Below are 12557 nucleotides of genomic sequence, written 5' to 3' on the forward strand. Positions count from 1 at the left end.
ATCCAACCTCCCCTCACACCTTTCGCTTCTCCTCGCTCCATTCCCCTAGTGATCCCTTATATTAATATCGTAGTATATTGATACTTATATTTAGCATTTATAAAGTTAATTAAAATTAAATAAATTTTATATAACTTAAAATTTTCTTAAATTTTAGCCTATATTTTAAGAGATACTTAAAATTTTAAATTATATCAATTATGATTATCAAACAAATTTAATTAATTATCATTTAATCAATATAATTTTAAATGCTAAATCACATTATTAAACACTCCCTAGTTTCTTTGGTAACTACTAGATAATAACTTGATCAAAACAACAATTTTTTTTTTTTTTTTTTTGATCGGCAAAAGGAAAACTTTATTGATGGAAAAGGAAAATTACATCAATAAAGTGGAGCTTGGAGCTAAAACAAGCTCCAACCTCCAAGTTGGTGAGAAACCAACGAGCAAACACAACAGAGAAAAAAACCAGAAAAACAGATAGCTTAGGCACTACATCACCAAAAAGGCACAGATTTTCTGAGCTATATGCCATGAATACCCACAGCTCAAACAAAGCATATCAAAACAACAATGACCTTACACTGGAATTGTTCTTTTATTGAATCCTTGAGACTAAAGAATCCAAATATACAAAAAAATATCTTTGGTAACTGCTAGACAATAACTTGATCAAAACAACAATGGCCACTGGAATTGTTCTTTTATTGAATGCTTGAGACTAAACAATCCAAATATACAAAAATATCGTGTGGTCTAAATTTATGTGAAGACTGTGTTTGGAAAGATTGAATTTTAGTTTTAAAAAAAAAAATTACAAAAGTTAAAAAATTATATGAAAAAGTTAGGCTGTGTTTGGTTGTGCTTTTGAAACGTGATTCTACACCTGTGTTTCAGTATGATGTTTGTTTAGGATTTTGTAATCACGTTTCAAAAGCTCTGCTGAGAGCTCTGTACCAAATCTGTCTCAGCCGCTCTTTTGCTCTGTTTTTTTTTTCAAAATTTTTGCTAAGGGGACGTCCGGCCGGTCGTCCGGCCGGTTGACCGGCCGGCTGTCCGGAGCAGTATTTTTTTTTTTTTTTTTTTTTTTGCAATTGATTTATATAATCGGAAAAAATATTTTCTGAAATTCTTTTAATTTTTTATGTGCTTTAAAATAATTTTGAATTGTATGTTTAGTTATGAGTTGTAAATTTTTGTATCACATATCAAATGTCACATCAATAATTCCCCACTCAAATCAAACCTCTTTTCCAAAACTATTTTCAAAACTCTTTACCAAACAAATTTTCTACACTCAAATCATAACTCCACAACACACAAACTCAAAATACAACTCATACTCTCAAATCACATTTACAAAACTCTACCAAACGCTACCTTAAAGTTTCTTTTCCATCTCTTTACTTTCTGTACTTTTTTTTTTTGGAAAAAAAAGTTAAAAATCATTATCAAATACTTCAAATTTTTTAGAAGTCAAAAGGTGACAATGAAAGTCACCTATCAAACATAACCTAAGTGTAGGATCCACCACACAATAATTGAATTTGAAACACATATTTTATTTTTTTATATTTTTAGGGACAATTATTCAAAAAAAAAAAAATTCAAAGTTTGATTATTTTAACAAAACAAACACTGAATTTATAATTTTGTCAATTTAAATCCTAAACTTTTGATTTGTTTTCAATTTAAACCATTTGTTTATTTCCATTAAGTAAAATTAATGAAAAAAATTAGGTATTTTAATTATTAAACTCAATAAAAGTGTATTTTAAACATTTTATGTATATATATTGAGTTTAATAAATAAAATATTTTTTTTGTCAGTTTTTTTTAATACAAATAGGTGAATGGTTTAAATTGAAAACAAATCAAAAGATTAGTGTTCAAATTGATACAATTAAGAATTCAGGAATTATTTTAAGTAAAATTAATGAAAAAATGAGTATTTTAGTCATTAAATTCAATAAAAAGTGTATTTTAAACATTATATATATATATATATATTTATATATTAAGTTTAATAAATAAAATACTTTTTTAAATATTTTTCATTATCTGAATTATTGATATCTAACATTAGACGTACACTAATGATTCAACACAGTTGCATCCTTTGATTTGGTTGAAGTTTTGGTACAAATCATATAATACATACAAAGCAGCATTCTTAACAATGCTTTTTCCATATAACTAAACCTCTTCAATAGTCAAAGTAAACAACCCCCTCTTTATCATGAATATGTTTGAAACTCTTAAGCCATGTAGAGCAAACCCAAAACTATTGATCATAGAGGTGAATGAATAGGAAATGAACACATTATTGAATTTTGACTACGCACTTTGCAAAATCACTAATGGTCTGTCTGACTTTGTAAAAGATGCTGATCTCAAAAGTCAATTTTTGAATCACTAGGTTAAAACTTTAATTTTTTTTTTTAAGCCTAGAACAATATTTATGTTTAAATGTCATTTATTTATACAAGTATTATTTATTTGTTCATTTCATCATCACCAATTGCGGCTGTTGATCACCGCCGACTTTTTTTTTGGCTTCAACGTCTTTTTCCAAAATATTCTTATCACAAAAAAAGATTAACCCGCAGATTTAGGATTGGTTTGACATAAACTAAATAATACAAAAAGTCAAAAAGTCACTATCTTATTTAAGTCATATCATTTTATTTAAATCACATCACCTCTCTAACACATCACATCAAACCCAACCCAAACTCAATCAAACCCAACCCATATAAGCCAATAAGTCAAAAAGTGTACTTTTTTAGAATATCTCAAACCAACCCTTAATATCATATCCCCTATAAATATGGATTTCTCAAAAATAAATCCCTTTTTAAATAATTTTTGCAAATTTTATTTTATTTTTTTCTAAAAACAACCTATCTTTTACGGAACACTAAAAAGTTATTTTTGATTTTTAAAATGCTAAATTATACTTTACCCTTTTATGTTTGGTCACTTTCCTACTTTTCCTTTAAAGTTTGCTTGTTTTTTTTTTTTTTTTTGTTTTTTTTTTTTTCTACTTTGACCTCATATTTCAAGTTTTTCCTAATCTACTCCTCAAACTAATTTCTATTAAAAATTAGATAGAAAATAATACATTAACAGTCACGTGGCATAAAAATATTTTATTATATATAACTCACATCTCTAATATAAACTTAAACTCCAATGTGTGTATATATATATATATATATAATTATTATGCATTTTTTTTTGTCTAATTTTAAACATAAATTAACTTTAAGAATAAACTAGAAAAAATTTAAAACATAAAGGGCCAAAAGTAAAAAAGGAAAAAATGCCAAAGTAAAAAATTAGTCAAATCTAAAGGAACAAAGTATAATTTATCCTTTTTAGTGAGCTGTGGTCGCACAAAAATAATAAAAAACGTTGTTTGTTTTCAAACTTTTGGTTGTTTAGTTTATGAATGACTCCAAGCCAACCCCCTCCAATGTCCAAACAGAGGTAAGAAAGCATGGAAGCAAACAGAGCTAGTGTCATAGTTTTACTCCTTGTGTGTGGTATGTATGCTATGCTCCTCCTCTCCGTTTGTTCTATTTTCATGGCTTACTGATTTGTAGTTTCTCTTTGTTCCGATAAACTTTTTAAGGTAGTATTGTAATTAACTATGTGCATGTTTTTAATAAAATTTTCACTTTGCTGATAAAAAAAAACTATGAGCATGTTATGCAAAAATCACAGCTAATTAGTTTAGTACACAACATCTGCTGCTAATATCATGCTTTCGTTGTCACATCCTGTTCTTTTCGCACGAATCACGATATATCGCTCTGTAACAATACTGTTCTGTTTTTACAAAAAAAATGTTATGGGTGTTTTGGATGCTGACAGGCATGTTTCTATTGGAGTACAACACTGCCGAAGCTTGCCCTCTGTATTGTTTGGAAGCAGACTACATGATATGCGAGTCATCAGGCAATCAGAGGTTCAGTCCGGCATGCAACTGTTGCTTGGCAGGGAAGGGTTGCACCATTTACTTCAATGATAGAACCTCTGAAACCTGCTAATGCTACAACATTGCACCCTCCTTATATATATATATATATATATGAATAATATTATATAATAATGAAACTACAATCAAGTGTAGTTTGTCTCTTCATAACGGTGTGTTTTGCCATCATTCTCCAAAACACTATGTTACAAGAATCTTAGTTCAAAACAAAACATACATGTGTACTAAAAAATAGTTGTGCCTCTGTGTGCGACAAATATATATAGATGTCTATGCATCTTTCATATCCATTCATGGTTTCATGAATTCCAATTCCAAATTAGTGAATGTTTAAGGTCGTGTTTGGATGGTAGATTTGATAAGGGAAATGAAAATGAAAAAGGAAACAAAATTGCACATTTTGTTAAGTTATATTGGAAAATAGAGGGGCAAAGAAAGTGAGAATCATGTTTGACAAAACTCTTTTTAGTTGTAATTATATTCGATTTTTTATTTCAGTGAGACTATGAGTTTTTAGATGCGAATTCAACCTGCATTGTGCCTTGTAAAGATGTTTCAAAAGTTAATGCTTTCATGTTTGTCACTTCGCTGATTATGTCGGGAATCGAGAGGAGAATCTTTGGTTCTAAAAGTTTGAACTGTCTACAAAAATAAACAATCATTTTTGAGCCTCCATAATGACCACACCACTGCAATAGGAATTACATTCTAGATCCTGAGCTCCTTCTTTCTGAACTTGAAGCCAAACCACCAATGAAACAACTCATTTACAGAGCCAGGGAAAACCCATTGAGTTCCCCACCAATCAAGTACAACAAACCATATCTTCCAAGCAAATGGATAGAGCAATAGAATATGATTAAGATTTTCAGGCTCAGAATTACAAAACAAACACAAGGGATTAGAAGTACCTCGTAGCACACCAATCCTTTGAAAGAAATCAGCAATCTTAAGTCTACCTCTCCACACCAACCAAAACAGAAATTTGGCTTTCGGAAGAGCTACATCGTTCCAAATAAATTTTGATAACTCCACAACATGACCCTCATTAGCTTGAAGCCACCCATACAATGATTTGACTTGAAAGATCCCAGAGAGAAAAGCCAACCATCTGATATGATCCTTACAATTTGCCCTCAGTTTAGGACCCTCACCCAGAATCTGTATCAGTCTAAGCAATTCCTCATTTTCCCAAGCACGAAGGGGTCTTCTAAAATTCAAAACCCACCTTCCATTTGCAACCTTTTTATCCACATACCACCTTAGAGATTCATGAGGCTTAGTAGATAAACCAAACAGTCTAGGAAATTGAGTCTCCAAACTTGATTCACCAATCCACTTATCGCATCAAAAAAGAATCTTATTGCCATCTCCAATAACAAGATTAATATTGCCTAAGATATAGGCAACCACATTTGGCAATAAAGCAGCCACTGACATTACATCTCTCTAGATCCTGGACTCATGATTTATAACACCAGAAAGAGGTAAAAAGGATCCACTCATGTGTCTATAATTACTACTAATCAATTGTCTCCACAAGCCCATATTTTCAACCCCAAACCTCCACCACCACTTAACTAATAAACACTGATTTACCTTTCAAATATTTCTGATCCCTAACCCTCCATGATATAAAGCCTTTGTCACCTCTCCCTATCGAACTAAATGAACCTTCCTTTGATTATCTGACCCACTCCATAGGAAAAAAGCTTGCAGTCTGTCTACCAACTTGGCAACACAATCAGGCATCTTAAATAGAGATTGGTAACAGATTGGGAGACTTGATAGGATTGATTTGATCATGGTAACTCTACCAGCATAGGACATCAATCTCCTCTTCCAGCTTGCAAGTCTTACTTTAATCTTATCCAAGATAGGTTTCCAAGTTGATTTCCTTCGAGGATTTGCATCCAAAGATAAAACCCAGGTAAACCAGAGGAAGATTATGTTATGAACAATTCAGTCTATCAGCAAAATCCTTTACTAGCTAGGCTGAAATTCCAACGCCACAAACAACACTTTTTTTTTGAAAATTAATTTTCAATCCGGAAATGATTTCAAAGCATCGAATGATCCTCTTGATAATGAGAAGTTCACTCCAATCAGCTTCACAGAACAAAATTGTATCATCTGCAAATTGCAGATAGGAAACAACCAAACCATTGAGACCAACGATAGCTCCTCTAATCAGACCAAGCTCCTTAGCTCTAGAAAGCAAAATATTCAACCCTCTGCAACCACATTAAATAGAAAAGGTGAAAGTGGATCACTTTGCCTTAACCCTTTCTGAGGATTAAACTCATTTGTAGGAGAGCCATTTACCAACACCGAGATACTATGTGAAGTCACACAAGATCCACCCTATCTATCTAGCACCAAATCCAAATTTTTGAAGCATATCAAGTAGATACTCCAAATTGATAGTGTCATAGGCCTTTGCAAAGTCCAACTTGAGAATTACACCTTTGGTTTTTTGTTTTCTTCCACCAATCCACAATCTCATTTGCTATGAGCACCCCATCCATTATATTTCAACCCCCTAAAAATGCAGACTGATTCTCAGTAATCACCTCAGGTGACACCTTCTTCATTCTAAAGGATAGTACCTTAGAAAATTTTTTGTAAAATAGGTCGATAGTCCGAAAGACATGATAGATTAAGCTTCTTTGGGACAAGAGTAAAGAAAGAGCACTCTAAGCCTCGGACCAGCCTGCCATTCTCATGAAACTCCTGCATAGAATTCATAAAGTCATGCTTCAAGATATTCTAACATTTCTGTATGCAAGAAAGATTAAATCCATCAGGGGCCTTGTTCCCATCACAACTTTAAATAGCAGCCCACATTTTAGATTCAATGAATTCCACTTCCAAATCAGCTGTAGATTTAGTGTTAATAGATTTTAACAGACCAACCAACTTGGGCCTATGCACCCAACTCTCAGTCAAAAAGCACTTAAAGTGCCTTACTACCTCCTGTTTCACCTTATTAGGTTGCATGACATCTTTGCCATTGACCTAAATACAATCCAACATGCTCTTACATTGTTTGCTTTTAGCCATAACATGAAAGAATCTAATGTTCTTATCACCCTTTAGTGCCCAGTTCATTCTAGATTTTTGAAGCCATACCCACTCTCCAATTTTCCTCAGTCTCCAAACTTCTCCAAGTAAATTCCTTCTTTTACTAACTTCCTAATCATTCAGACTTCTACCCTCTGCTTTTAGGTCTAAGACATGAAGCTCTGCTTCAACAACTTTTAGTTTGGAATCAACATTGCCAAAAACCTCATTGTTCCACTCCTTCAGCTTTGATTTAAGGATGAGAAGTTTGGCTTTGACAACAAAACCAGCCCATCCAAACACTTGAGCCTCTACCCAAGTCTTTTTAACCAAAGGTAAAAAACTAGGACACAAGGACCAAGAATTGAAAAATTTAAAGGACTTGAGACCCCAATCCCTTTGGTCCTCCATAAGTAATAATGGACAGTGGTGAGATAAGATTCTAGGCACACCCCAGACTTTAAAATCAAATAACTCAAGCCACTCAGGGTTAAAGAGAAATCTGTCAATCCTACTCCACCTATCTCGATCAACGGAATTACTCCACTTATACTTTCTTCCCAACATCGGAATATCAATAACTTCCATTCTTTTCAATAAACTCCCCAAAATCTTTCATCCCCCTATCTCTCCGCAAACACCATTTTCTCTCACCAATGGATCTAACCTCATTGAAGTCCCCTCCCGCCAAGCACCATGGATAATGAAAATAGTCCCTAAGGTTACCTAACACATCCCACAACAGCTTTCTCTTAACAACATCATTCAGTCCATAAACGTTAACAATCACACAATTAAAAGAGCTACAGAAAATACCTGATAATAAAATGAAACTTCTGTTACAACAACAATCAATGATAGGAAACACCTCAGGTTTCCAAATGCAAATAAGACCCCCAGCACTCCCTTCTGCATCCACAGTCAAGAAATTAAAATAGTCCCATGGCCACATTGATTTAACAAATTGTTCTGACATCACAGTTCTCTTTGTTTCTTGGAGCATTACCATATCCACACCCCTTTCTCGAACTAACTCTCTTATCTTCTTTCTCTTACAAGACCTACCCAAGCCCCTAACATTCCAAGTTAAAATCTTCATTAAAAGACCTATATAAAACACCAAATTCACCTGAGGACACAGCTTAGAGCTGCTTAGCTGGCCACTTCATAGTCACTACTCTCTCCATATCCTTATCGAGCTCCATTAATTTTTCAAGAACCTCATTTTCCAGTTCCTTGAAATCAATCCCAAATAATTTCCTAATTTGCATGGTTTCCTAGGCTTCATTCAGAAGATACCCAACCCTACTTGAGCTACTCACTTGTGATTTAGAGTGGGAGGCAGCAGCAATCACGACTTTAATTAACGCTCCTTTATCAATCTTACTTCCAGAGAGTTCTCATTTTCTAACTCTTTTCTTTGAGATCTTAGCTTTACACTTTGCTATGTGTTGAACTGCCATTACTTTCCTTGTCACGTTGCTTGGAACTCCATTTCTTCGTGATGATTCAACCTCCATCTCTGCCCCTACAACCAGTGATTTTCCTGATTGAATAAGTAATGAACCTGCTCTATTATCCTTTGAAATAATGACATCCTCCTCCAGGCCCAACCCATTGGATTTTGGATGGCTATCACACTCACCACACACTTTATTCAAATACTCATGTTGAGTTGAATGAAATTACCACCAATTTTCCTCCACTTTCATGAAATACAGGATCTTTCACTCCTTTTTTCTCACATTCCTGTTTGAACTCTGTCAATATGCAGTATGGTTTCAACTTAACTATTAAACTCTCATATAACCAACCATTGTTAACCTCATCTGTTCTGATAATCAGATTCTTACCTCCCTAACCTTCATTCCCTTTCACAATGTCTGCGTAAGAGCGTGACTCCATCCACTACTAAAAAAATTACTTTTTGCGACCGCTATAAACCGTCGCAAATAATAAAAAAACAGTCGCAAAAGACCTTTTGCGACGGCCCATGCGACGGCAAATGGGGGTCGCGAATGTGGGGGTGGCAAATACTTTTTGCGACGGCAAAGCAACGGTCGCAAATTATTCGCGACCCCCTAAACTACTTATGGCGACCACTATTTTTCCGTCGCAAAAAACAAAGAAAAACACTAACATGATTTTTGGCGACCATCTTGTTACCGTCGCAAAAAAAAAAAAGTTAAGCAGTCTAAGAGTAGTAATGACAAGAATTTAGACGGTATAGCATTGTAGTTTAATCAAGCATTCCATTTGAATCTCAAAATTGGAGTCATATGTGAGTTATTACAACTAAAAACTTGCGAAAAGTTCTTTTATGAAAAAAATACAATCCATTGGAAAACAGCTCTTTGTTGATGTTAGGGTGCGTCTTGAAGAGGACACCTGGATTGCCTCCAGTCTCAACCTGAAAGTAAGGCAAGATGTTAAAGCATGCCATTAGATAAAGCATCAGAATTTAAATCTACAAACTCAACTCATGGAGAAAAAAGTATGCACTTCTAAAGATACCACAAATATTAGCTTTAAAAGGTCATTAATCTTTTAACAGCAGAAATAGGCACGGAACAAGGTGGCGATGAAAGTGGAGAACCCCCATGCGAAAACCATCAGAAATTGCCATTATCTAAATCCTCATCAACCAAATCAGCATAACTTTCACATATCAAGGCTACTCATTAGACAGATACAAAAGGTGTTTGAATTTAACAGGACTGTTCACAATTTCATAACCATAACATCTAAGAGATCTCAATCCTAGAAAACTTCATGCAAGTCATTCAAAAATTTCCTCTAAGTGCACAGTATCATGTGAATAAAAGAAAATGACAGAAGAGAACCTGGCATGCCTCTGACAGAGTTGAGAATCCTTCTTCAAAACAAAGCTGAAAGCCAAAATTTTAACATAAAAGACATGTACGGGCAGAATTATAAGGTTCAGCTGAAAAGCATAGTAAAATGAATTTGGAACCTGTACTCGTCACTAACACCATATGAAAAGACTATATCCTGAAACTCTTCAAGCACTGCCACTGCACATGAATTCATAAGGTTTAAAGCTTGGCCATCGTTTGGTTTCTCAAATTCATGACCTTCAGAAAATCACTGACACACACTCATCTGCAACATTTTTCATTATGTAAGATGTTTCCAATGAAACTGAGGAAAGACAGATTTATAGATCCAGCATGCCTTCTTAGTTTTAGAATCAAACATCCTTTCCAACATCACCACATCATGTTAGGCCATGAAAATTAGATTGGGACTTTAAACAGTAATTCTATGGTCCCAGAACTTCTTTCCCAGAAATCTCCTAGAATCCAATTACCATGTGCAATATCAACTACAGCATAAAATTGGGTATGATCACTTGGTTGCAAGAAAAAGAAAACCAATAAATGAGCAGAATATATATATATATATATATATATGGGAGGATAGTTCAGAAAGCAGGCACAAAAAGAGAAGCGCACCCAAGTAACAAGACTCTGTTGTCCACGAGGCATAGTGTGATCAACAGGCTTGCGGCCTGTTATAAGCTCTAGCAGAACCACCCCGAAGCTATACACGTCACTCTTCTGTGTCAATTGTCCAGTCATTGCATATCTGCACCACGAGATTGTCACCAAATTAATAAAAAATTGTATTTATTTTATTAAAGAGAACTCTGTTATACATATGACAGACTTCAACCTGGCACAAAGACCAATAATACTCTGTTTTGGCATCATTTTGGTCATGATTAATACCAGTGTAAGGAGAGGAGATAAGGGGTTTAAAACATGGAAGCCATCCCTTTTCTTGCATTTTAGTTCTTACCTTAAGCTTCATTTTTAAATTAAAATTTCTTGTACTCTTAAGAACTAACCCAAATAATATTAAGGGCACTTGGGCCAAAGGTCTAATTCTGAAACTTTTGGGGCCATAAGAACAAAAACAATATGAAAGACCATATTACCCATACCTATCTGTCCACCACCGCTGCTGCTGCGCAGCGGTGGTCGACGGTGGTGTTTGAGAATGGAGAGAAACTACAAATAGAAAAAGTGCAAGGCTTAAACTGTCACAAATGTCCTTTTCACCCAACAAGAACAAAAAAAACTTGTCCTCTTGACCACAAAAGATCCGACCATGTCCTTAATGCCCCACCATGTGCTCTCCTCTTTGGATTTATCACCAATTTTTCCTAATATTAATCCTTTAAGTCACCAACTTTGGTTAGAAACACAAACAATTTGAATTCCCCATTCAAGGGATCAAACCTCCTCTACCCCAAATGCATAATAGGGTTAAGTGCGTCCCTAATAGCCAGTCCGATTTGGCAAACCAATTCAAATTCCAAGTAACCCCGTAAAGGGAGAGTTTAAATTAGAAGCAAAACAATATGCATCAAGAGTTTTACTTCCCAAAAAAGGATTGAAGCCATGGCCTGAAGAACTTAAATCAAATATATCAAGGACATATTGTTTCTTCATAGAATAGTTGGGAGTAAACAAAATCATGCAAAAGGGTTGTTAACAAACTCTGGATCAGTAGGAGTCAATTACCTGATGGCCACTAACAACATTAGGTGTATAAATATGTGAGATGAAAGTAAAACCACATAAGCATGAAAGCAAAACATAAAGCCATGTACACATATAGAGCTCCAAACAAAAAATTGCCACATAATTAAATATGACATGGGTTTCAGAAGCATTACTCTGGTGCATGATAACCAAATGTTCCCAAAACTCGAGTAGAATGAAGGCGGGCAGCCATGTCAGGAGCCTGATTTGAAAGGTTAAAATCTGCAATTTTGGCCTTAAAGTCTTCAAATAGAAGCACATTGCTAGATCTGATATCTCTGTGTATAGTATAAGGTTGAACCTTCTCATGCAAATATTCCAACCCCCTTGCAGCATCAATAGCAATTCTCACTCGTTGCATCCAGTCCAGCAAGTTTAGCATCCTCAGAAACCCAGGGTCATGACCCCATTCCCTGCCCCAATTCTTACAGAGTATACAAAGTTGAATTTGAAAAATAAAAAGAAAAAGAAAAAAAAGAACCTCACTGCCATAGTCCAAGAAGCGAGCAAGTTTCTTTAGTCATATTTGTAAACCATGACACGAGGCACAGATCTAAAGAGAGCTTCCTAGGCTATACTTCAAAGTGTGAAGCACGTGGCAAGCACATAGGTTTTGAACTTAAGAATAGCCACATCCTTATATATTGCTGAATTTATTAACAAATAAATATTTTTCTCAAAAATAAGACTTCTAAGATAAGAACACATTCTAATCTTCATCCTGTCATTGTTTGTATCAATGCTGTCATTAATTAAATTTAATTCATTCATTTCTTTGAGGGGTTTCAATAAATTGTTTGCAATTATAATTCAACAGAACCAAACATTTTTTATGATCCTTTGTTTTCGTCTTTAGTCCTAAAATTCTATTTAATTTACAAAAATCAATTGTTAGCTGATGACATGATGTGTAAT

The 12557-nt window shown here is 34.3% G+C and overlaps 2 protein-coding genes and 1 long non-coding RNA gene across 3 annotated transcripts; 1 reads left to right on the plus strand and 2 right to left on the minus strand.

Annotated features, from left to right (window-relative positions):
* Positions 1 to 3388: 3388 nt before the first annotated feature.
* LOC145822728 (uncharacterized) lies at positions 3389 to 4298 on the plus strand. The gene is made up of 2 exons (XR_014364410.1): positions 3389 to 3553; positions 3885 to 4298. It is a non-coding gene; the product is annotated as an uncharacterized LOC145822728 (long non-coding RNA).
* Positions 4299 to 4716: 418 nt separating this feature from the next.
* On the minus strand, positions 4717 to 6536 carry LOC145821759 (uncharacterized). Its single transcript, XM_082918320.1, has 3 exons — positions 6475 to 6536; positions 6167 to 6242; positions 4717 to 5346 (listed from the first exon to the last, which is right to left on the minus strand). The coding sequence occupies exons 1-3, from the start codon at positions 6534 to 6536 to the stop codon at positions 4717 to 4719; spliced, it is 768 nt and encodes a 255-aa protein (XP_082774446.1).
* A 3498-nt stretch (positions 6537 to 10034) lies between these two features.
* LOC145821097 (protein CYTOSOLIC ABA RECEPTOR KINASE 5-like) lies at positions 10035 to 12084 on the minus strand. Its single transcript, XM_082917683.1, has 3 exons — positions 11777 to 12084; positions 10548 to 10680; positions 10035 to 10194 (listed from the first exon to the last, which is right to left on the minus strand). Exons 1-3 carry the CDS (start codon positions 12022 to 12024, stop codon positions 10177 to 10179), a joined length of 399 nt encoding a protein of 132 aa, XP_082773809.1. The 5' UTR covers positions 12025 to 12084; the 3' UTR covers positions 10035 to 10176.
* Between the last annotated feature and the right edge of the window lie 473 nt (positions 12085 to 12557).

This window comes from Camellia sinensis, chromosome 3 (assembly GCF_055761805.1).
Source record: "Camellia sinensis isolate YWXY chromosome 3, ASM5576180v1, whole genome shotgun sequence".
NCBI lineage: Eukaryota > Viridiplantae > Streptophyta > Magnoliopsida > Ericales > Theaceae > Camellia > Camellia sinensis.